Source organism: Cuculus canorus, chromosome 1, assembly GCF_017976375.1.
Source record: "Cuculus canorus isolate bCucCan1 chromosome 1, bCucCan1.pri, whole genome shotgun sequence".
Taxonomy (NCBI): domain Eukaryota; kingdom Metazoa; phylum Chordata; class Aves; order Cuculiformes; family Cuculidae; genus Cuculus; species Cuculus canorus.
The window spans coordinates 32,006,477-32,031,459 of NC_071401.1; the positions used below are offsets into that span (position 1 = coordinate 32,006,477).

General features: G+C 40.1%; 1 protein-coding gene across 2 annotated transcripts in view; it reads left to right on the forward strand.

Moving 5' to 3' along the window:
* The window catches only part of EPSTI1 (epithelial stromal interaction 1), a 50,930-nt gene that overhangs the window by 2,655 nt on the left and 23,292 nt on the right, over nt 1-24,983 (forward strand). For both annotated transcript variants that reach the window (XM_054079653.1, XM_054079661.1), the window contains exons 2-6: nt 7,386-7,444; nt 8,907-8,990; nt 12,757-12,830; nt 13,463-13,546; nt 19,237-19,310. In XM_054079653.1, the coding sequence (XP_053935628.1) occupies nt 7,386-7,444; nt 8,907-8,990; nt 12,757-12,830; nt 13,463-13,546; nt 19,237-19,310 (375 nt within the window). The remainder of the gene's footprint in view (nt 1-7,385; nt 7,445-8,906; nt 8,991-12,756; nt 12,831-13,462; nt 13,547-19,236; nt 19,311-24,983) is intronic.

The window sequence follows — 24,983 nt, forward strand, 5'->3', positions numbered from 1 at the left end:
GCATCTTAAGGTGAGATCAGATGACCTTTCATGTAGACTGGACACGTGAAACGTGTGGGAGATGACATGTTGTAGACTCATCCACTGGTTGGTATTTAAACTTGGCTTTCTGAAAAAGTACAAGGTAGGCAACTGATATTAGAGGTAATTTTTTTCTTTCTTTGGAAAAGTCCTTATGTGATATGTCAAGGCTGAGAAGTGATAATAAAATGGCCCTAATTAAGTTAAGAAAAATACTTGTTCAAATGCAAAATTGAAATGAAACTTTGTACGTCCCCCTCCAGTTCTATATAAGATGTGGTTTCAGGCTACGGAGACAAAATCACCAGGATGACAAGTGCTTGAAACTGCTTATAATAATAAGCTTGCATTTAAGTTACTTCACTGTGCCTGCTAAGTGCCATGAAATTAACTAGTAGAAAGTGAATTCCCAAATTGCCCCTGTTCATATCTATTCTGAAACAAAAGTCTGTACAGAATAAAAGGTGGAGGGAAGTGTGGAAATTAGAGGCTGAAGTATAGCTAGTGTCTGAAAAAAAAAATGCCTAAAGTGAGAAGTCTGTCCTTGGCACCTTTAAAGCTGGCAAGAGTAATATTTGTTCTAGTAAAATCTATTTTAAAAAATCAAGTTCAAAATAACCAAATGTGAAGATATATTGTCACACAGCTGATAATGGCCCCTCATGAGTTCATGTGAGGAGAGCGAAGTTACTAGAATGCTTGACTCACAAAATTGTATTCTTTGACTGCGGGAGTCAAATCCATCAGGGCTTTCTTTCCTTCATTTTCCAATCTTTATCCTGAATTTAAAAAAAATATATATCTGTGGTGTTGTAAGACTTCTCAATCTTTTGCTGATAGACTATATTTGGCAGTTCTTCTGAAAATTTTGTTTTCCTTTACTATTTGAAGTTTCTTTTTAAAACATCAAATTAGTGTACGAAACTGGATGTGGATGCTTAACAAGATGTTTGTTTTGCTCACTGCCCTGCCACTGGTGGAAGAGCTAGAAGGGTAATTTGGATTACGGACAATCTGATTAGAGTTGAGTTCCGTATTTGCCGCAAAGGAGAGATCTTCCAGCTCCCTATCTTTCAGACTGATCGATGGACTAATCTCTACAGCCCAGTGGGACGATTCAGAGATACCTGGCTTCAATGTGGTCAGTAACCAGCCTTATCTCCAGCCATGTGTTTGGTGGCTGAGTCCATGTAAGAGGATAACTACACAGTGAGATTTGGTAGTCTGGGTGATGGGTATTGCTGTATTCCTCATAATATGTGTAGGAGGGATGGAAGTCCTTCAGACTCCTGTATTAGAAGGCATGTTCCTTTGATGCATAGCTTGATGAGGCGCTGTGGTGAGTTGATGAAAAAGGAACATGTGGGATGATACTGTGTTTGGTCAGAGGCAATAAAAGAACAACAAATACTGTGGTGCAGAGGCAGAGAAGGAAATACACTTGAAAAGAAAGAGGGGGAAGCAGAGATGAACATGCCATTAGCTTAGGTCTTAATCTTCATGTGATACAGCGTCTGACCTGCTGAGCTCTCCAGGCATGCTGGCAAGCATGATTTGCAACACACGGATGCCTCTGCAGGGGGTGCAGAGGTGTTGCCAAGCCCAGTGCCTGACCTACCTACATATTGATGCTCTGCACTCCTCAGGGCTGGTGATTACCAGGTGCTCCAGCTGGCTCTGGCGCGCTCGCTGCATCCCTGGCACTGTGCTGCACTGTGGAAACTGAGCTGTTTTGGGACCTGGGGACAGCACAAACATGTCTGCATCTGCATTCATAGACTTTGTTGGGTCTGATGTTAGTCTACCACGTTGCCGCAGAGTCTACATCTCTGCCATTGATGTAGTCTGCCACAAGCGTTTGCTGACTAATGGTAGGTTAGTGTTTTCAGGGAAGAGAGAAAGCTGTGCTATGAGCAGGGTTTGGGCTGAGAGCTATACCTTGTGTCCCTGATTTGATCCATCACTGTGACAATTTCTTTGGAGCTTTAGAGAGTGTTTGGGACCATCTTTCAGCGCTGACATATTTGCTGCACCGAATGGGGTGCAGGCTGAAGTAACTGCTGTTCTTTCCACTGTGTTATTGCATGCTAAGCCCAAACCAAACAAAATTCTAGGACAAAATCCTAACTTCAAGAATTTCTCTACAAGCTTGTGGGTTCTGGAGAACTGGGAGTTGGGTGCCAATAGCAGATCTGCAGACCTGTTGCTTTATTGCTTGTTTCTGACACATACCTTCTCATGAGCCTCTCTGTGCTGCTGTTTTACTTCTTGCTCTTTCCCATGTAAGTTAACTTCTGCAGGATTTAACTCCTTGTTTTAGCCTGAAGGATCACTATGGCAAAAATGTTGGTGTTTTAATGAAAGCCTTAGCTAAGCAGAGAGACAAGATACAAGAAGTGAGTTATCCTGGCCTAATAAGCTTCCAGACATCAGTTGAACTGTGGTTATTAAGTGCACTCCCAGCCTGTGGCAGACACAGGACAAAATTCATGAAGGTAGACTTTTGATGATAAATATTTTCTGCTAATGCAGTTTATTTTCTCCCTTTCGTTAAGAGCACACACACAGCTAGGATGAATCAGACAGTGTAATGTTAATTCACTTTTGTCTCTGAGCTGTAAACTGGTAAGGTGCTGCCACCAATACAACTGGAAAACCAGAGCACCAAGCCTGCACACAAAGTTTGTACACTCTCCCAGAGCTCTGCTTATGGCACAGCCAGGGTACAGAGCATATTGTTCAGCTGAGGTTTAGAATAGTGTCTGTCGGTTATCATTAGCATCTGGCCATGTGTGCATTGCAAAATAGGAATACCTCAGGACAGTTGTCTGCTCACTGGGATTTGGCATCTTGTAGCCCTCTGTTCTGGCAGCTTCCCTGGTGGTTTGCAGCATATGGCTGCTCCATCAGTCGTGGGAGCCTTGGTGAAAACAGTACCATGGTGACATGGACTTGACCACTCTTAAAACAAGTCTTGATAATCGAATGGAAAGTTGAGCTCAGTGTATCTTTAAAGGTGATTCAGCAATTGTCTTTGGCAGTTACCTCCTTTTTCTGTTTTGAATTCAGTCTTAGCATATTACTGAATGCAGTATTTGATCTATGTCTTCCCTTTTATAAATAAAGCATATATATTAAGCACAAATATGAAGCAAAGGGGGGAAAATATGTATGCATATGCTCACAGGTATGCACGTAAGCATGTATGCAAATACATGTCTGTGTGCATGTACGTTTTTTCCTTGTGCTTCTCTCTTAATTGATTACTGAATATAAGTGATCCTTTTCCTTTCTATGGAAAGCAGTGGTTCATATGTAGATACTTGTGCTGAATCCCTTGAGTTCTTCCTCCAGACTGAACCTGCCTGGTTCTTTTCCCCAAGCTTTAGTCACTTGTGTTGCTCTCCAACTACACTCCCCTTGGTTTCTGTCTCTTGCAGAGAGACAGCACTGCCCAACAGAGTGAAATATTTAGCTTTGCGGCATTCATGTACCAATGCACTCGCAGTATAAAACACAGTGGAACTGGAAATAGTTTATAACAGCCATTACTTCTGTAACTCTTTAAACTATTTCACACTTCATTTGGAAGGCTCCCCAGTGGTAGAAGGCTGGAGCAGGCTTGGGGAAAGACAGAAAAGCACAGCTCTGCAAAAAATACCATTGGTGAAGGGCAGTTCTTGTGTGTTTATTTGTTTTTAGAAATGAAGTATTTGATAAAAAACAAAAGGAAATTAGAACAAAGTTTTCTATGGTCTATACTCTGAAAGCACTGGAAACATGTCTTTGAGCAGTGCTAGTTAGGTGAGCAGTTACAGACAGGCTTAAGAATAAACATAAGTGTAAATTAGCTTTGCAGATTTTTTTTATGACTGTATTGCATTTTTCTCCTGATCAAAATGTTTCTACATCTATTTATATATTGCTATGTAGGTATTTATCTTCCCACTACTACCCTATTTGATGTCTATCTGTTTGAAAAATCATATGAGGTTGCTTTTTTATTTTACTTCAAAACCAATACATTCTCTTACTGGGTTATGTCTTTCTTACTCTCATTAATATCTGTTCAGTCTGTGTAATTAGTCAATAAATTCCCATTTTCTGTGGAGAAAATAAACCAAAAAAAGCCTCATCAAGTTAATATCATCTATAAAGGTACAAGATTATTTGTTTCTCTATTGTGAAGAGCTATAACCTGGGTGAGATATTCTCCCTCCCTTTTCCAGTTGACTTCTGTATTTTTATTTATAAAATAACCTTACCTCAAAGATAGGCTTAAGTTGTATAACAATAAGAATAATTATTAAGGAAATGGGAAAGTTAAATTCTTTATAATCTTTTTTGGTTGTGGATTTTGAAGCACCTTGTATATTGGTGTAAAGTCAAAACCTCTTGCACATAGCTTCAAATCTTCACATTTCCTTAATTGCTACCCAAGTAGCAGGATAATGTGCTCCAGACTTATGGCTACTGTGGCATCTCAGAAATTGACTGGAATATTAAATTGACCGACTGTAGTGGGTTTTACTGGATCAGAGGTTTTGTCTGAACAAAGATATGACATGCAATATCCTGCAAAGTGGCTAAAACACAAGGTGAAAGCTGGTGGTGGGTTTTTGCGTTAAGTTTCCTTCAAAAAAATAGCTCGAGAAAACAAGGGATACTAGATGTGGATTTTAATGTTAGAACTGGCAGATGGACTCTCAGGCAACAGCTCATCTAGCTCCTCTCCTGCTGTGAATTTGAAAGGCAAGAACTAGTTCATACCCCGACTTTTCACCCACCACACAAGAAGTTTACCATGGGCTCGCTCTTCTTTCCCCCAGTCCCAATACTCAAAGCTATACTCTTATGTGTCTGTCTTTCCAGAGACCAAGGTGAAGACTGGAAAATGGTGACCACTGCTGAGTTTTCCTTTTTTTTTTTTTTTTAACTTGAATTAAAACAGAGCGTGTAGTACAAGCACTGGATAAAAGACAATCAAAAGTTGACGTACTCTTCTGACTTTCCCTCCCCCACTGGAAACTTCACATCCTCTTTTTGTTTTAACTTGCCTTTATTATAATCGCATGTAAAGGAAATTTGCCTTTAAGTAAGCACTCTTAACCACGATGACTTTTATACAGCTCTTTGGAAAACAGAGCTCAGCTTTGGTAAGTATAGAGTCACCTCTATCCCTTTTGTAAATTGATTGATCTTTGCTAATATATTTCATGTATCATCCTTCTGAGATCCTGAGTAACAACTATGGTCAGATGTCAGAAGCATGATTCCAGAAGCACCTGGCTTTCTGGACTCAGTCTTCCATCCAAAAATAAAGAACAAAGAAAGGAAATTATTCACAGCCTAAAAGCTGTATTTGATGCTGTGATTTCTCATAAATGTGCAGATACACAAAGGTCCCTGATTTCTTTTTGATTCCTAATTTAAAAAAAAAAAACACAACTGAACAAAAACTGAAGTGATCAAAGTACAGCTGATGACATAAAAACTTTAACGCCCTCTAGTGCTGTGAAGCAGTGGGATGTCTGAGATGCACTGATGTTTCCTTTGGGAAAAGTATGTAGTCTAGCAACTCACAATTCCAACCATATTTTTCACTGACAAAGGGAGGGGAGTCTAAAAGGTACTTTGTAATTTTTCTTTTAATTTGAGAGAAATATGATCTTAATATCTGAAAGAGCCAAGAAAAACTACTCCAAAAAATTCTTGAAACTGATAAACTGTACAACAGCTTTTCAAAGGTAGTTTGGGATAAATTGTAAATACTACTATTCAGTCAAATAAAGAAAAATCTGAAAAAACATCAGCGATGGGGAACCTTGTGCTATAAGCAAAATGGGTTGTCAACACTTCTTTTAAGTAACTGTTGGATTTGTGCAGCAGTGCCAGAGGGGCGTTGCAGCTCTCTTAGCTCCTGACTTTGAGGGTCTGGGATTCGGCAGAGAGGTGAAGAACAGTTTCACGCAGCAGAGTAAGCTGGCAGGAAGGGACTATATTAAATGGCATCGTTAAAGCTTGCAGCTCTATTTTTACTAATTTAATCTCATAAATTAATCCACATCCACGTAGAATAAGTCTTCAAAGAGAAAGAAGTAATTGGATATAAATACTTTCCTTCCCAAAATCTGAATTACAATGATACAGCAGCAGGCAGCTTTAGCACTTTGATCTCTTTGCTTGATTTTTATTCTCTTTTTTAGCCTTGGTCTCGAGTCTCATTCTCTCATTACTTTTCCACAGCCAACTCTGCTTCTCAGCTGGTCCTTTAGCCACCCTCTGTGGCCCTTTCTTCTTTTAAGAGGCTCAGCCTTCACCCCTCATTATTCTTTGTTTTCTGCTCTTCTCCTTGGGCCTTCCCTGCAATGAAGTCAAATAAAATATTTGTGCCCATGCGTGCAGATAAAACCCTGCCAAATACTGCAGAGAGATGGGAGCTTAGTCACACACGTGAAGCCAACTGCTGCTTAGTGCATTTCTGGTAAACCTGCATCCCTGTGGCTTATCTTCTGCTGAGCAGGAGCAGTGTAAACTTGTAACCACACAATACACCATGTAGATAAAACCTTTTGTTTTCTCCAAGATGTGAGTGATGTTTTCATCGCTCTTTTGATCGGTTCGAGTCTCTAATACACTCTGAACGCTGTCCTGGTTCTTTGCTGTCATGTTAGATTGATAGCTCCCTAAGACAACAATTGCATTTTGAATTAAGTCTGGCAAAACAAGGCCTTTGTCCTGATTTAGTGAGACAGACCTTAGGCTTGACAGCAAGATAAATGTGTCCAAAGAATTCCTAGCGTTTGACAAACACAAGGCTGACAAGGAAACTGAGGCTCTGGCTGAAAGCAAGTCACCTGGGTGCATCACAAATTGTATGATTTTGCATGCTCCTTGGACAACTTTGTGGCAGACTGCCTAAATCTCTGAGGTGCTTGGTGCCCCCTCAGTATGGAGTACGACTATGACCCCAGTGCTCTTCCCAGTAGACAATGGTTTTCCTCTGTGCTTGAGCAAGCTGTGGAAGTAGTTATCCACCACATGGAACTGTTTGATTCAAGGAAGTGATTTGATTTGAAACAACTGAGATTTGAGGTCAGCAGTCTAGAGTCAGACTTCAATAAGAAAAGTGAAGATTATGCTAAAAGTGTCTGAAAATGTTACCCTTGGTATTTGCAGCCGATTCCACATATAGTAAGTATTTCTAGAGTGTTTACCAAAAATTCCTGAATATCTGAATCAAAATAAATGCCGTTTTTAATATGAAGTTATTTGCAGAAAACTGACCTTGCTGATGAAGGAAACCCCTTCCAGTCCTGCTTTTCTGTAGACAGGATCATTGAGAATATTCTTTTTCATTTTAGTGTCAGGCCATATATTGTGATAACTCCAAATGAAATGAGAAGAAACAAGTTACAGCAAGGTAAGTTGAGTTGTCTAATATGGTAACACATTTTTTTCTACTTGAATAATTTTGTGCAGCAGTGCCAGAGGGGCGTTGCATCTCTCTTAGCTCCTGACTTTGAGGGTCTGGGATTCGGCAGATAGGTGTTTACTTTAAAGTGTTTACTTTAGCACCCTTGCTGCTTTTATCCTCATTTTTACAATGCTTTTATATGTGCAGCCGTGACAGTAAAGTCAGTGCTACGAGCATTCTCCATTGTTGTGGAGGCTTCTCTTAAGATTAACTTCTCATCAATAAGTCTCGTTCAGGAAAAGGTTTTTGGTAATTTCAGTGCTGGAGCTATTCCAGCTCGCATCTACAAGACTCAGCTGGAATTAGCTCTATTCTGCTTTTACAGTATTGAATTAAAATTGGAGAACGCAACTTTGAACGCTGTCCAGTTTAGGGGGAGAAAGAAGAAAAATATACATAGGAAATGTTTTGGGAAGTACTGGAACCACTGTTGGTTCTTGAATCTCTGTTTAAGGATTGTAGGTGGATCTTCTATTGAAGATATAAAAGAACATTTTAGATAGAAAATATCATAGAATCACAGAATGGTTTGGATTGGAAGGGACTTTAAAGATCGTCCATTTCCAATGTCCTGCCATGGCCAGGGATACTTTCCACTAGATCAAGTTGCTGAAAGCCTCATTCAACCTGGCCTTGAACACCTCCAGAGCTTCCGTGACTCGTCTAGGCAACCTGTTCCAGTGCCTCACCACGCTCACAGTAAAAATATTCTTCCTAATATTTAATCTAAATTTACCCTCTTTCAGCTTAAAACAGTTACCCCTCATTATATCCCTGCACTCCAGGATAAAGAGCCCCTTCCCAGCTTTTCTGTAGGCCCCCTTTAAGGGGGGGGAAGGCTGCTATAAGGTCTCCCCGGAGCCTTCTCTTTTCTAGACTGAACAACCCAAACTCTCTCAGCTTGAGTGTCTTAATTTAAAGCTGAATCATGCATTGCTCCTGTTTTTACTTAGGGAGGATGTGGTTGGGATGGAGGGAAAATTACTTTTTCTTCATTTCCCTGCTAAGGACTGTTACACAACAAGCGTTTCCCTGCATGCAGCAATAACAACTTAATTGTAACAATGTCTGCTTCACCTGCAGGAATAAATGTTGTGGCATTTACCTACAGGTTCCCAGGGGTTAAAAAGCAGTCTATTCAACTAAAGCTAGTCCCTTAGCTGGTTTTGTTTTGCTTTTGGGGTTGAGTCCTAGAGTTTGCTTACTATACAGAGCTCGGCAAAATATTTGCCTTGTTAGCTGATTTTGCAGTGACTGTGTGACCTCCTGGGGATTGTCTGCACCCCTTAAGAACAAGTTTGTCTGTTCCTGGATGGTTCCTCAGGGTTAGATACAATTAACAAAACTGTTTGGTTTTTTAGTGCTGCCTTTACCTTTTACATATTTGTTTCTTTTTGTACCTGCTCAGTTGCTAGGAGAGAGTTAAATGACTTGGAGCAGTGGAAGAAAGAGCACAGGCCAGGGCCAGTTAAGTTGGCTCCACAGAGACTGGGTAAGTAATGTAAATTATGAATTGCAAAATTCATATGAGACATTTTTAGGGTTTTGTCTCATACTTCTTGTTAAAGAGATGCAGTGTCAATAAGGGTTAACATGAGCCTACTGTGCTCTGTGCTTTTTGATAGTCATGGCAATGAAGATGTTTCTGAAACAAAACAGTATAGATTGACATTCAAGAAATCAGTCGGGATCAGGGCATAAAATCTATACTAACATTTGGGATAAAGAGGTGTATTATCCCCCCTGCTGGTGATGTTGTCTGTGGTTGATGTCTCTGATGGGGTGCACACCTCGCATTAGCTTGCAGATGGATAGCATGTGTTGGAGACCCTCCAGTTACTCATAAGAAAACTCCTCTGTGTTATGGGCCAGTACATGTGGTTTCCTGATGACTGGCTCCTGAAGAGGCGGAAGGGATCCCTGTAGCTTCAGGCATTTGCAGGCTAAATGTGCGTGAGGCTCAGTGTTACCAATTTTATAAAAATAACAGAGATGGATAAATGAAAAAGAGTACAAAAAGCTACACAACTTAAGTGACCCTGAACTGAAGTGTTTGATATAGCTACCTTTTTTTCTAGACAAGTTAGAATAAGTAGCGGGTGTTTTCAGTTGTAACCACTGTTAAAGCATTTAATTTAGTGCTATTTTGGGTTTAGTTTAAAAAAAATTAAAAGACTGAAAAACACCGCAACCCACCCCCAGTCTCGTACAGAGAACAGAACTGCAGGTTGTGCTGAAGGAAGAAGAAGGCTATTAGAACTGATTTTCAAGTACTAGTCTTCAGACCTATCTTGTTTTATTATCTTTCTTTAATGTCTTTGGCGCAAAAAATAGGAGGGAGACAATGAAACTTGCTAACAAGACAAAACTTCAAAACATCATCCATATAGAACATGATGAGGATACTGCACAGTAAAAATGAGATGACATTGAGGAACTGAAATAATAGAAATGTGACAAAATTAATGGAGAAAGCAAATTATTACAATGATGCTTCTATTAGTTTTGTAAATCTAGAGCTCCCCTTCCTTCTCTTGGCTATCATAGGAGAATTTAGGGTGCGAAGTCCAGGCTGTTGTCTGCCTTGACCTGGGAACTAAGTTCTTTTTTTGCCATGCTACACAAGATAAATTTAGGGTGGTATACTGTGTATAAAAATAGATACCAGGTGGGAGAATTTGAACTGGCTCCAACCCAGATTTGGTTTTGTAGTCAAGGTGATACAGGTCTCATATGTTTGTTTTACCCTGAAAACTGAGTTCCAGTTTGCAGTGGTGAACCTACCTCTGCAGGTTGGTGTGGTGCCCTATTCCCATCATCATGTGTAGCCGTGTGGCCAGATATTCTTTTGTGAGTTCATACATACTTGCAGTTTCTTGCCTTTGAGATGATCATAAAAGACATACTACTGTCCCAAGAGGACTACAAAGCTTTTAGCTGAAGAAAATGAAATCTGCAAACAGAAGTTTGGCTGTGGTACCTTTGCAGAGTGTTTGCAGGCTGGCTGCATGACTAGGGATGTGGCAGCAAACCTACAGTCACTAGGAGTGTGGAGTCTTTGAGTGAGTGTCAGGTGTCTTAACTTCTTCTGGTACCACTGCATTTAAAAACTTTCTCAGGAAAGAAGCAAATTAAGAGGGAAAAAAAAGGCAAGAAGAAGCTGAAAGAAGACAAGGAGGTTGTACAAGCTCTTCAGTCACTATCTAGGTGCCACTTAGACCCTGCAGGCTGAGACACATGCGCTATGTTCAGTGCCTCTGAAAAGAGGAATGATGCAAAGATTATTAGATCTTATCATTCCCATAGGAACAAATTTGGAACAGAAGAGAGCTTAAGGAAGGAGAAAAAAAATGTAAGTGGCATCTCTAATTTCACAACTGTAGGTACTCATTAAGGTAAAAAAAGTGTCCTGTGTTATTTTCTCAGAGTGATTTTAAGAGACTGCACATCTGGTGCAAAACACTAGAGAATTCTTAGATTTGAGATTTCTTAACATTCATGCTTTGTATAGGAAAATAAGTATTCTGGATTTCAGCTCTCTAATACTTGACTGGCAAACTGTCAGATACTATATGCAGATGAGAAGGAAGGCTGCAAGTTCCACTCTCCTCCATAAGCAATGAGTGGAGGAACAAATTGTGCCTGATGCAATAGTCTCTTTTGTGATCATATTATATAACGCCAGTCACCACATACTCTGACCTCAGTGAAATATTTGACACATTACAGCCAAGCCAACATGAATTAATTAAACCTGGCTGAAAGGCAGTGGCTAATAACGATGAGTAAAATATTTATTTAGAACTGATGCCCAGCAGTACATGCAGAAAAGTGCAGGGAACACAAGAATGTTAAATGTTGCCAATAAAGGCTGGAAAGAAAGAAAGATTAAGGATCCAAAAGGTTTCAAACCTTGTATAGTAACAATTTTATTTCCTAGACCAGGGGAAGAGCCATTCTACAATGACAGCTCCAGCAGGCTGGTTGTCTGTACGCTGTATGGTCAGTCTTTCTTGAAATTTTAATCTTATGGAGTTATTTGTGCACATAGAAATGTTTCCACACTTAGGGAACTGATCTCCCATTCACTGAACCTCACACAGGCACCTAGTTATCTTCTGTCGGTAAGTGGAGATAACCACTTTCAGGGAAGGAGATCCCTTCTGAAGGATCTGGTATAGTTGCTTGATATTTCAAGCACCTCAGGTAGCATGGATCAGTTCAGCTGCTTCTGTAAAAATAACACTGTCATAGTGGGGAACTTCTCGGAAAGTTCACTGGGTGAAAATACAGCCCTCATCCTCAGACTGGGGTGGTAGCTGCTGTTGTTTCTTGTGACAACCAAGGGATTGAATCATTTGCTTTCCTAAAGCAAGAAAATAGTTTGGGAAATAGTAGGGCAGAATAATCGAAACAAATCCACTCCCTCCATCCCTTAAGACCCATTATCACCTTCTCTGTGTGGCTGGGTTTTTTTTTTGTTTTGTTTTTTATTATTATTATTATTATTATTATTATTATTATTATTATTATTATTATTTGTGTGTGTATGTGTGGTGTTGTAAGGGGTTTTGTTTGGTTGGTTGGTTTGGGGGGTTTGGGTGTTGGTTTTTTTTTTAGTTGAATGCTGAATGTCATGGCCAGAGCTTTAGGTGTTCTCAAAAGAGAGCCCATGCCTTTGGAAAGGGCACCTTCTGCTACCTGGATATGAAGGAGGTCTGTGGGAAAAGGCTTTGATTTCCATTTCAGAAAGGGGATGCTTCCTCAAGCCCTAAGACATTACTTAGAAGATATTCAAATGATAGTATCCCATTAGAGCTGGCAGAGACTCCAAGCTTTTGCATTTGATAAAAGAGAAACTTTTTGGTAATAAAACTTCTGACTCTGTGTGTGTGACAAACTGAGTAAAGGTGGGGAGAGCTGGGTCTGAAAATGAAGACTCGTGCAAAGCATGACTGATTTTCTGAAAATTGAATAGTTCCTGCGCATACTGATCATATACTGTAGGATGTATTTGCTGGTAGAATGGATGATACAGTGGCTGCTCTGTAAATAACAAGCTAGTGCTTCTGATGGATGGATAAAATGATCCAAAAGGTCTCTTGTCCATTCTCTTTAATGTCAGATAGCTACTATAATTATGAAAAATTTCCTGTATATTCATACATCCAAACTTTTATATTGCTCTGTTCTGAAATGACTGGCATTTGAACTTAAAATGTTCATGCAAAGTGCAATTTATACTTTTTTTTTTTAAGGTGGAAAGGAATCAGAGGCTCAAGCAAGGCAAAACCAGCAAATGATGCTCATGCAATCTAAATACCAGCAAAAGGTCAGGAAGAATAAATTTGTTTGTTTATTTTAAGAACTCGAAAAAAGCTTTTCATTAAGTGTTTCCTACAGCTGTAAAATGAACTCACAGCTGCTTGACAAAAGAAAATCGTGAAACCTGAAGGGAACAGCAGAAAACTAGAAACAAATGTTCTGCACCAAAGAAAATGAGAAATTTGGCTATAAATATGTAGCAACGCATGTTGCAGATCATATCTAAGATGAAACCAGTACAGTTGTAAAGCCACTTATATGCCTTACTGTATTTTCTGGCATGCTGCCTGCACTTTGACTAATTGATCAACATACCATCCCATCCAGTGCTTATGTAGAAATGTTGTTCCTGTTAGAAAAGGTATGAATGCTTGTAAGTTACCAGTCAGCTGTGTGATTCCTTGCACGGATGCTCATTTATCAGTCCTATATTTCTCAGCCTTCATAATTCCAATATTGGAGTAGCTGGTGCAGAGTCTGCTTTATTCAGTGCCTCATTTTAAGCAAAAATTCTGGAAACTTTCTTCAAAGACACTTGAGGTTTGAAAGATGTGCAGTACAAGAGTCAATCCAAGTTGCCTTATGTATTCTTTGTATACCTACATATGTAAAATAGTTTCCTGTATTTATGTCATACAGCACAAGAGAGAAGAATATGTAAAGGCAAAAAAGGCAGCTGAAGAAGCTGAGATCCTGAAAAAGAAAGCAATTCAGAGAGAAAAGGTAAACATGGTTACTGAAGAGTTGGAGCCGTATTATGAAGGTCATGTCTTGATGCTTGATTTTTCTGAACTACGTGGAACAGGGTAATTAAATTAAACAATAGCCTGGATTGCCTCAAGGAGTTCCCAACTCCAGTCCTCCTTTTCTTTGTAGCTGACTGAAGGATGCCTGACCTGGTGTTTTTTGGGACCTGAGCGTTCCTTTGAGTCTTCAGAAACTCCTACTGTCAGTTGCATCCATACTGAAGAGTTAGCAGAAAGGGAGAACAGTACAGTCAGGATTAATGTTGTGCACACAGGTTATATAGTTTACTTTCTCTGTAAGATTGGATTGTAGAAGATGGCACAAAGACCTTATAAAAATCCATAATTGCCTGCTGTACACATGTGAAGAATGCAAGAAAATCCAGCCTGTCATGACTGAAAAAGTATCCAAATCATGAAAAGCTCAGTGTAATCTATTACATTGTTTGGAGTGCCCTGAAATTCAAATGCCACTCCAACCCCTCTGAACGGGCAGACCCAGGTGCATTGCTAACATGTCAGATCACTTTTTCTTCTAATATTGGCTATATCTTGACCCCAACAATAGCTCACTCTCGAATCTTCAGCTTTATTTTGTTTGTTTGCTTTTTCTAGAAATTCTCACATAGCATCTTCTTGTTCTGTGCTGCATAAACCTTCATAAAAGTTCATTCATGTCTCCTTGGTGAAAACCAAGTAGCACTTCATCATGAATGTAATGTGAAATTTAAATGAAAAAATGAAAAGAGAGGGAGCGTGATACTGCTATGCACAGTAATAGTGAGGGGAAGGGAGATTTCAGGTTTGCAAGTTTTGTCTCCACTGCATTAAAAAGTATCTTCTGTGCAGAAGCTGAATGCCAAGATTAATTAAAAAATCATCACTACTGGATGTTGTAAAAGGACATGCATATACAAAAATACCTTGAATTGGCTCTAGGTGGGGGTTAGTCTGTTCCAAGTCTTTCAGTGGTTACTATTAGACTTCGGAGGTAAGCCCATGCACAGTAGCTCAGAGGGGCAATAAATATTATTGTATGAAAACGTCATTAACAGTTACCAGCTTATGTATAGCTCCAGAAGCAGTGATGATAGCAATGGTAGAAAGAAGATTAATTATATTTTATTCACCTGTTAAATATATGTTGTTTGCCCATGGACATCGGACAAGAAAAATGTTGCAAGACTGCTATAATTTATAGTTACACCTAGAAAATATATTGATGTATCAGTTTTGTTTTCATGCTCTTTAATTTCCTTACCTTCACTCCCACAGATTATAAAATCTTTATAGATGTTGTAGATAATAAAACTGTAACTATCAGTTTCTTCTAAAGGAGGATGTAACATCATGGCAAACATCTTCACCAAATGCACTGTAATTTGAATAAATAAACATATACCCACAAAGCAAACAAACAAAACAGAGGATCATGAAAGGGAACACTTAATTTGAATTTTTTTTATTCCAATTGTCTTCCACAGTAGTGATTGAACTGAGGAAGATTTCTGCTCAGAAAACATTTGTATATTAGAAATTCAACTCCTTGTTAAAGAAAAGCATGCTGGAAAGCCAATAAAAAGTGTTAATTTGGCTACCTCACCCTGCCTGCAGGTGAAAGACTCCCAAGAACGGAGGGATGACAGGAAAGGGATCCTAAAGAACTGGTACTTTCTAGTCAACACTGGGCTCTGGTCACTGCAGGAAAGGAATTTCTTTTTTTAAAAAGTGCTAAATTTGTGGGCAACTACACCTGCAGGGCATCAGCCAAGAGCATGTCTTCCTGCAAATTCACAAGCTGCCTTTTCTTGCTGACCAGTCCTTCTTTTGCTCAAGGTTATTATTCATTGCCAAAAATTCAAATTGTCTGACAGTCTGAAGGGGGATGATGGCTAGCCAGCGTTGTCAGCAGGGCCCCTGAAACTTTTACAGCTGGAGAGCTACTTTGCCAGCAAACATGAACGGCGAAGCCCTACAGACTAATAAGTGATGACAAGAATGAGTGCTGGTACCCATTTCAGCTCAGTTCTTCCTTGATTTTAAGGGTGATGCACTGTAAGCTGATGCTCCTTATGAACGTAAGATCTGTTTTTATTATTGCTTTAAGGCTTGTTTTGCAGAGAAAAGCAATAGTCACACTTTTGTTGTCTTTGTGACCAAGAGAAAACTGTGTCTCTGCCAAATCAGTACCCAATGTGGAAGGTCTGCCTTACCATCTGTACAAGTCCACCTGCCTGCCTCTGTCGTTCTTTAATTAACCACGAGGTTAGATGCTGGAATATCAACACTCTTGGCATCTACCTTGTCTCTCTCCAGCTCCCAGAGAGGAAAAACATGGATCCTCCCCAGCTCCCTATTCTGTAACCTTATGACTTTGCAATGTTAGCAGGGAAGCCCCTATTTTGGTATTTGCCTCTAGTGCCAAGGGGTGTGTTTGATCTGCAGAAAGTGTGGGAATACATGGGAAGTAGCATTATTATTATTTGCTTATTAGAAGCAGACATCTGCAGTTTTGTGCAGCCCTTCGCATCACAGATTTTGACCAAACCAAACCATAACTACCTTTCTGTCCTTTGGGTCAAAGGACTGTCAAAAATCCCAAGAAAATAAACACATGGCTGATATTTGACTTCTTGGTTTTTAAGCTTTTTGCATTTGTACTGTACTCAAAATGGCATAATTTCAGTGCACTGGATCTTTCTTGTTCCTGTCACTCAATCTCTGTTCCTATTACCCTGCCTTTAGCCTTTCCTTGTATATTCCAAATCTTGACTAAATATTAAAAAAATCAAAATCTTTCAAGTGAAAAAATTCAGTGTAATTCTACTGCATACAACTTTCTTTTGCTCTTACATTATGTAGTAACAGTCCTGCCATCTTTAGAAATTTTCCAATGTACAATAAGCTGTAATTTCATTTTATTCTTTATCAAATCATGTGCTCTTTAATTTGACTGTGTTAATCAACATGAATGGCCTTTTTCGGGAATTTGTTAAAACTAGGCACTTTACAGACCTTCTGCTAATGCTTTTCAACATGTTTACCTTCAATATCACAGCTGTTCCAGTCTTGGCTTTGTTTTTGAAGATTGTGCCAAATGTGGAGTGCTTTGGCAATGCCTATTGATAGATTGTCATTAGTTAGAGAATGTCTCAGTCCCGTTGCCTGTCATTTGTATGCATCTTAAGGAAGGGTCCTAGGGTAAACTTCCAGAGTAGAAAACAACCACACCAGCCACAAGTAAATAATTACAATACGTTGGAGTTTTCTTCAGGCACCGTTTTGGTGGTAGAATAGCTGTAGGATATTTCCTTCTTTTTTATCTGGTGGGAGACAGGGATTACATTGAAGAATTATACTTACCCAGATTCATACCAGTGTGTTGTTCCAGCCAGGAGCTAGACCACAGCAACCTCAGTGAGCTTTGGATTTGAACTTTCAGAAGCCTTGCAATCTGATAGCGGATCTTATGTCAAATGCTTTTTCAGAGGTGAAGGTGTCAGCTTGCAGTGTTGAGCAGCGACGGGGAAATGCCTGGGAGCTATTACAGGTGTCTTTAGGGTACCAGCATCATCTTTGACAATGATAGACTTTATCAGATTTCCTTTCTTTATCTTTCCTTTCTTTCCATTTCCTTTTGTAAGTTGCACAAGTGGGTGGGAGTCTTTTGCCTAAAAAATCGTCTCTTGCTGTGTGGAGGGGTTAGGAGCAAACAAGATATCCCTTGAACACTATCAAAATGTACCTGTGCTTTATATATATTTATATTCCTTACTTTACCATGATTTTTTTTAATTGCATCAGTATGTCATACCGATTTATACTTCATTCTACCACTATCTCAGCATATCAAATGCCTGAGCAATGGAACATCTCATTCAGATTCCTCTCCTTTCTTTTGTTTATTTTCCCATTGCTTTTTTCCAAATAAGAACTTCTAAGTCATTTGCCTTCCAGCAGTTTATATTGTTACACAACGTGGCTCCTTTCCTACCTGGAGACATCTGACAGGACTTTTTTTTCTTAATTCAATACATGCCGGGGAAGAATTTGCAATTGTTTTGTGCACACATACACACACATATGCGCACATGTGCACACCCCCCCCCCCCATTCTACCCAGCCTTGCACAATACCTCCACCTCTGTACAGTGGTGGATCTTCAAAATCTCCCTGATTTGGGGGCTCTGACCAAACAGGCCATTTCCATCTCTCTGAAATTCTCTGGGCACTTTCTTTAGAGCAATATCTGGTTGCTGGGTTACCAAACAATTACTTTTTTTTAATTTTGAAGGTGGGTGATGAGCAGACTAACAGCCCCAGGTTGGAGTTTGTTCAACGTGCTAGGTGTGGTGAATCTGGGGCAGGAGACCTTATTGGAGCATCCTCCCAACAACTGCGGTGTGGGAGCTTGTGCTCAAAATATAGCAGGGCTGAAATACCAGTTTGGTGCTTCTGATTTGTGCTTTTAATACACTGAACTGCTTTTTGACAGTTATTCCCACTGGACCTACCTACAGCCTGCATGTCAAGAAAAAATACTGCCTTATTTTTGACTCTAATTTAGCTTAAGCTACATATTGCTGATGCAGCAAGTTATCTAGTTTCTGCTTTATTTTAATGTTTTATTCTACTTGAATTTAGAGGGGCGGGGCAGCTTAGGTGACCTTTCCACTGGAAATTGTGTGCAATTTTATATTAAAGGACTTAATAACTTGTATGATATCCAGATTTCCAGAGGAGTTTTCTGTGTCAAGGATTTGGTTGACTCTTGCATTGGGCGTGGTGTCTGAGGCAGAGTAACACTGGTTTAGTACAAATCACAGAATCACAGAATGGCAGGGGCTGGACGGGACCTCTGGACATCATCTAGTCTAACCCTTGCCCCTGTTAAAGCAGGGTTTCCTACAGCAGCTTGCACAGGAATGTGTCCAGGTGGGTTTTGAATATCTCCAGAGAAGGAGACTCCACAGCTTCTCTGGGCAGCCTGTTCCAGTGCTTCGTCACACTCACAGTCCTCACGTTCAGGTGGAACTCCTTGTGTTCCAGTTTGAGCCCACTGCCCCTTGTCCTGTCGCAGGGCAACACTGAAAAGAGTCTGGCCCCGTGCTCTTGGCACCTGCCCTTTAGATATTTATAAGCATCGAAATGTCTCTCACTTTCATCTGTCACAGCAGGTATTCACTTGGTCAGTTCTGTAGTGCTCCCAAAGGCCACAGGTCTTTGTGCAGAACTACATCTTTTTGTATGACTGCACTTCCAGTGCTACAAGACTATCTTCTGCACTGGTGTGATGTTTCGCATCCTCTACGCTCTCATTAGGACCAACATTGAATCGGTTGTACTGAGAGACGGCCCCAACAGTGATGTGGCATTTGAACTGTGAAGGCTCAAGAGGGCTTTATGACAATAGATGGGTCTGCCAGGAGCATAGTGCAGTTTTCTGTTTCAGACTGGTGCCTTGACTGGGAGCTGTTTGGTCATGTCTGAATACTTTTAAGTTTGAGATTGAGTCACTTCTGTACCCAACTGTTGCCATAGTTTTATTAACAAACAGAGATTTAATTACTTGAATTTAAAATTGTTTAATTTGTTAAATTTGTTTTATTAAATATTTGTTTCTGGCTTACTGGAAATCTCAGGTATGTTTCCCTGTTTTTAATGTAGGCAGAGAGACTTGAAGTTAAAAAAATACAACAAGAAATGCAAAGAAGAGAGATATTCCTTGAAGATCAATATTAGTAAGTAAATTTTAAACTTACTAACAAAAATTCCTCATTGGCTTGTCCTTCAGTTTTGTGTTTGTTGGTTTCTTAGGGTTTTGTTTGTTTGTTTGTTTGCTCTTGACTGGTTTGAGAAAGAGTTTGGCTTCTGTTGCTGGGGTTTTTTTTCACTTTTTTTTTACTTCAGGGAAGAGGCAATAGACACAAAGTGAAACACAGAAGTTTCCTCCTAAACATCAGGAAACACTTCTTAATTGTGAGGGTGACTAAGCATGGACACAGGTTGCCCAGGAAGATTGTGGAGTCACTGTCCTTGGAGATATACAAAAGTCACTTGGCTCTAGGTGGCCCTGCTTGAGCAAGGAGTTGGACAAGACGACCTCCAGAGGTCCCTTCCTACTGCAACTTTTGTGTGATTCTGTGAAATATTCCAGGCCTCTTCCATACCTTACGCTGTGAAAAATTTGGTTCAGTACAGTTCTCTTAGCTTCTCAAAACACGCACTTTGAAATGGAAACTGAATTATTTAACAATTTTACACTTTCTTTCTCTAACTGAATCAAAATGTGATCATTCCATCCAAGACTAATTAGTGAAACAGGATCTAAATTACATCTCCACCCATTTATTTTAGTGACTAGTCAAGAAATCTAACCTGCATGGAAATAATGAGGGCTTACTATATTTAGCATAGTCCTACATCTTAAATATAGAGAATCTCTGCTGTATAGACCTGTTTCCCAAGAATACCTCCTTAATGCCAGGTTTAGACATGGCTTAACACCTGACATAATTAATTCCATTGGCAGTGAAATTCCTGCCTTGCCAATTCACTCCATCGTATTTCTTTATTTTTAACTGATCCAAACCAATTCTATCACATAATTAACACACAGTGCTGTTTAGTTACCTTTTACCTTTTTTATCTTTGGCTCCTGAAATTACTCACCTGTGTTCTTAGCATGATTGATTGCTCTTTCATCCTCTGTGACCTTTAAAGCAGTCACTTTTGTTCCAAGCTAGTAGCTCCGGTTCCTTCATCATTTGCCCAGACTGTTCTCTAATGTGTAGACATTTTAGTGCTTTCTCACTGATCTCAGACTTTGTTGTCTTTTTCCTTTTATTTCTTCCCATTTGGATATAGGTACAGCTCTTTCCTTATATACATTGCCAAGGTTTGTCTCTAGGTATTGGTATTTTGCCTGCTGTTTGTCCTGGTGTGAATTTCCCATACACATATCTTGGTTCCTCAGTATTTCTGAAGACCCTGCACAGCTTTAGACCTCTGCCTGTTTCTGACAGACTAGACACCTTCATGCTCTTTGACTCTAACTCAACCACAACCTCATCAGATCTTTTCAGTGCAGGGTCCTCAATCATGGGACTTGCTTTTTCCTGAGGGGATTGTCAGGGTTCTTATCTTCCCATTTAATCTGGGGTTTTTTTATGTCTTGAGCCTTATTCAGTTATGAACAGAGATGTTTCTCTTGCCTTCGCTCACCTTCCGTGACTGTACCTCTTTTTGCTTAGGGTGAAATGAATTCTGCTGATCAGTGCTTCTGTCATTAAAAGTAAGCTTGGTCCTGTCAAAAGCAGGCCTGAACCCTCTGAAAGACCTTCATGTGGACAGTCAGTGGATCCCCAGGTGGTGCAGGAGCTCAGCATGCCGGGGCACTGAGAAGGAGACTGGCTGGGAGTCATTCTGTCCACTGATTTAGGAAAGATTTGTGAGCATACAACTGGTGTCATCTTAGGAAACCAAACTGACTGATATAACTGAGGGTGAAGATGGACTTTTGAGCTCCATTGCTCAAGATTCAACTATCAGTAAATTATTTGACTGTACTACCTATTGAATATGCGCCAAGAGGGCCCTGTAGATGCTGTACTTGGAGGAAGTGAGCTAGAAACCTACCTTCAGTGAATGCACTTTTTGTTAAGCAAAAACCTCCCATGTTGCACACCAGTGCCTTCCCTGGTCTTTAGGAATCCTCCGATGGGCAGAGGAAAAGGATTCTTTACTGCTGGTTGTTGTTGAGGTTGCATTGCAAAGTTACATTGGCATAATGGAGCACAACATCGTGCAGTAACGGAAAGATGCTGTGTGACATCTCAAATCTTGTGAAGTTAACTCCACTGAAGGACTGCTGTTTATTAGAGACATGCTGATATAAAAATGCTTAGTATTTAAAGGCATGCTTTTGGCTACTATGCAAAAATCAGTGACTTATTACTTCTTTCATCTAGGACCCTATGTCTAGAGGCGAAGAGAACAAATACAAGGTTGTGCCCTATTCCTCACTGCTTGAGTATTTTGATCTTCTTCCCTGCTTGCTGGGAGAGAGGGAAGGAATTTCATGCACTTCATATAAAGCAGTGACCTCTGCAAAGTCATGGCCTGTGGAGCCATTTCAAATGATAAGCTGCCTTGTTAGTCTGTCCTTTGTACGCATCTGTAGCTGCAGCATCACAGGTTTCCTGAGGAGATCAATGCCTACCATCAGTCTCATTAGCTGGGAAACCTTTTAAAATTGATCACCACTTCTGGCTGTATCAGCCTCTACAGGGTACAGCCCAATCAGTACCTCTCCTGTATGAAGTCCCGCTTCTATTTGATAAGGAAAGGCACTTGAGATTCTTATGTCATTAACATTCTCTGACAATAAAGTATGATACTACTCAGAAGTTTGTTGTTCTGATTAAATTCCTGTTATAAACAAGAACTTCTCACTGAAATCCCCTTTCAAAGGGTGTAACATGAAGTAAGTGAATGCCAAAAGGAAAAATTGTCTGCAGCCATGTCCACTGTCTGCAGAATACAGTTATTTACTATGTCTTTACAGTCTTGTTATCTTTGTGTACAACTGGCCCTTGAAAATCAACTGTACCTATTATCATAGTTGCTTGAGTATGTGTTTGTGTCTTGTGAAAATGGGGTCTAGACACACATGCGGAGTGCTATGGAAAAGTCTCACAGGCATCTCTCTTTTGAGATCAGCCGTTCTCCAATTTAGATGGACTCAAATTCTATTGGGTGACTAAAATGAACAAAACACACAAGGTATCTCCTAAAGCAGCTGTGTATACAAAGGCTGAAGAGCACAAAGGAGCAGAACTTGGGCTGGGGTAATTGCTGCATGGCAGAATTGCTACCATTTGTACTAACTTTGGTGGCTGACTCTGGCTGGACACCAGGTGCCCACCAAAGCTGCTCTGTCACTCCCCTACTCAGCTGGACAGGGAAGAGAAAATATAACTAGATGCTTCTGTGTCAAGATAAGGACAGGGAAAGATCTCTCACCAATTACTGTCACAGGCCAAACAGACTCAACTTGGGGAAATTAGTAATTAGTTTAATTTACTACCAATCAAATCGGAGTAGGATAGTAAGAAACAAACCCAAATCTTAAAAAAAACCCAACCTTCTCTCCACCCCCCCTTTTTCTTGGGTTTAACTTTACTACTGAATTTTCCAACCCCTTCTCTCAGTCATCGTAGAGGTATGGGGAGTTGGAGTTGCAGTCCATTTATCACATGTTGTCCCTGTCCCTGCCACTCCTTCCTTCTTGGTGGGAGGGCTCCTCACACTCTTGCCCTGCTCCAACGCGGGTTTCCTTGCATGAGAGAGAGTTCTAAATGAACTTCTCCAACATGAGTCCTTCCCACAGGCTACAGTTCTTCATGAACTGCTCCAGTGTGTATCCTTTCCATAGGGTACAATGCTTCATGAACGGATGGCTCCAGCGTGGGTCCTCCACGGGGTCACAAGTCCTGCCGGCAAGCCTGCTCTGGCATCTGGAACACCTCCTTCCCCTCCTTCTTAACTGACTTTGATGTCCGCAGGGTTGTTTCTCTCACATAGTCTCATTCCTCTCTCCAGCTGCTGTTGCACAGCAGTTTTTTTTCCTTTCTTGAATATATTATCCCAGAGGTGCTGCCACCATTGGTGATGGGCTCAGCCTTGGCCAGCAATGAGTCTGTCTTGGAGCCAACTGGTATTGACTCTTGGATATAAAGGAAGCTCCTAGCAGCTTTTCACAGGAGCCACCTCTGGAAACCCACACTAACCGAAACCTTACCACACAAACCAAATACACTAATAGAAGTACTGAGGGATTTATTGGTGACAGCACCTCTGTGGTTCTGCCTCTGCAGATGCCAGATCTAGAAAATAAAGAGTACATGTACACTTTTCTACCAGAAACTATTTACACCTGAAATAGAGTCCTTCCTTCTGAGAAATGGTGTCTTGGATGCATTTTACATTGATGGCCTGTGGCAGAAACGATGTTTCTATCAGAGTGGATTAAAAGGTAATGAGTGCTTGTGTAGTCCATACTTTGCAATTTCTAATCCTTGTGAGAAAAGGACTAAGTGTCCATCTTTCCAAATCAGAGTGAAGAAGTAAGCTGGCTGCCCCAGGACCTTTCAGGACATTCCTCTTTAATTAGGACACTAAAATTGTCCTTTAAATAGTAATGAGGGATGGCTACCTCATTATTAGCATTTCTCTGTGGCTTGCTGTGCAAGCTGTATGAATCTCTGCGTGAACTGTAGCATGTCTCACCATATGGTTTTAGCCCAGCTCTCTAGTAAGGTGCTTTTATTTAATTTGGATTCAACTTCCCAGAAACTGTGGTGTTGGATGTGGTCTGCTGCTTTTCTAATACCCATCTACCTATGTATTTAATGGGAAAAGCAGTTTAGAACTTAGCGTTGCTTTTTAATAGCATGATTGTTGTATAATTTCATCACTCCCTTTGTTACATATTCGTGCCTTTGTTTTTGTGAAGGTTGTACTCCTATAAAAATTCCTGGCACTGCTGCACTCGGATATATGTGTGCATTCAGCACATTCAGCTCAGAATTTGGAGCTGGAAGGAGAATTTGCCAGAGTGCCTGTAAGTGTGTATTGCAAACACAATGCCGGAGTTTCACCAAACCAAGCTGATATACACTTGCCTGCCAAAGCAGTTTTCTCAAAACTCATAAAATGCAAGAAAATAAAACCTGAAACAAACCAGAATTTGTATTTATTTATCTATTTTTACAGGATAAATACTAGTGTCCTTGCCAGTTTTCAGTCCCCTGTGATGTGACGTTCAAACAGCAGGCTGGAAACAAATTTTCCCCACAGAAGTGCAAATGTAAACCAGACTAGACTTTTAATATAGGCTGCTAGAGAGAATGAAAGAGGGCTTGCACAAAAAGGGTTTGCAGCCTTGAGGATCTTTTGTTTGCTTCTTTTCACCACAATGGTCTTTGTTTTGTTCATTTGCTCCTGATTATTTTAAGCATTGTCAATTATTTAGCTAACAGGCAGAAAACTAGGCTTTTATAGACATCCAAAGGGACTCTCTTGAGTGTAATAATGAAGGCAGTTTATTGAACGCCTGTGAGGTTGCTTTCTAATTGTACACATTAATCTGCCCATGCAAGCTGGCTGAAAATATAGAAGCAGATTGCACACGCAGATGGAGCACACAGAATGGAAGATCTATGCAATAGACTTATACAAAGCTGCATTTTCCTTAAAACTGGATTTATGTTTATTACTTCAGATAATAAATTAAATTTGATGTCTAAAATAACTTCTAAGAATATTGTATGAGTGGAGGAAAGAGGACCCTAGCTGTATTATTTCACTCAGTCAGAAAAACAAAAAAAACAAGTGGGCTGACAGGGAAGATT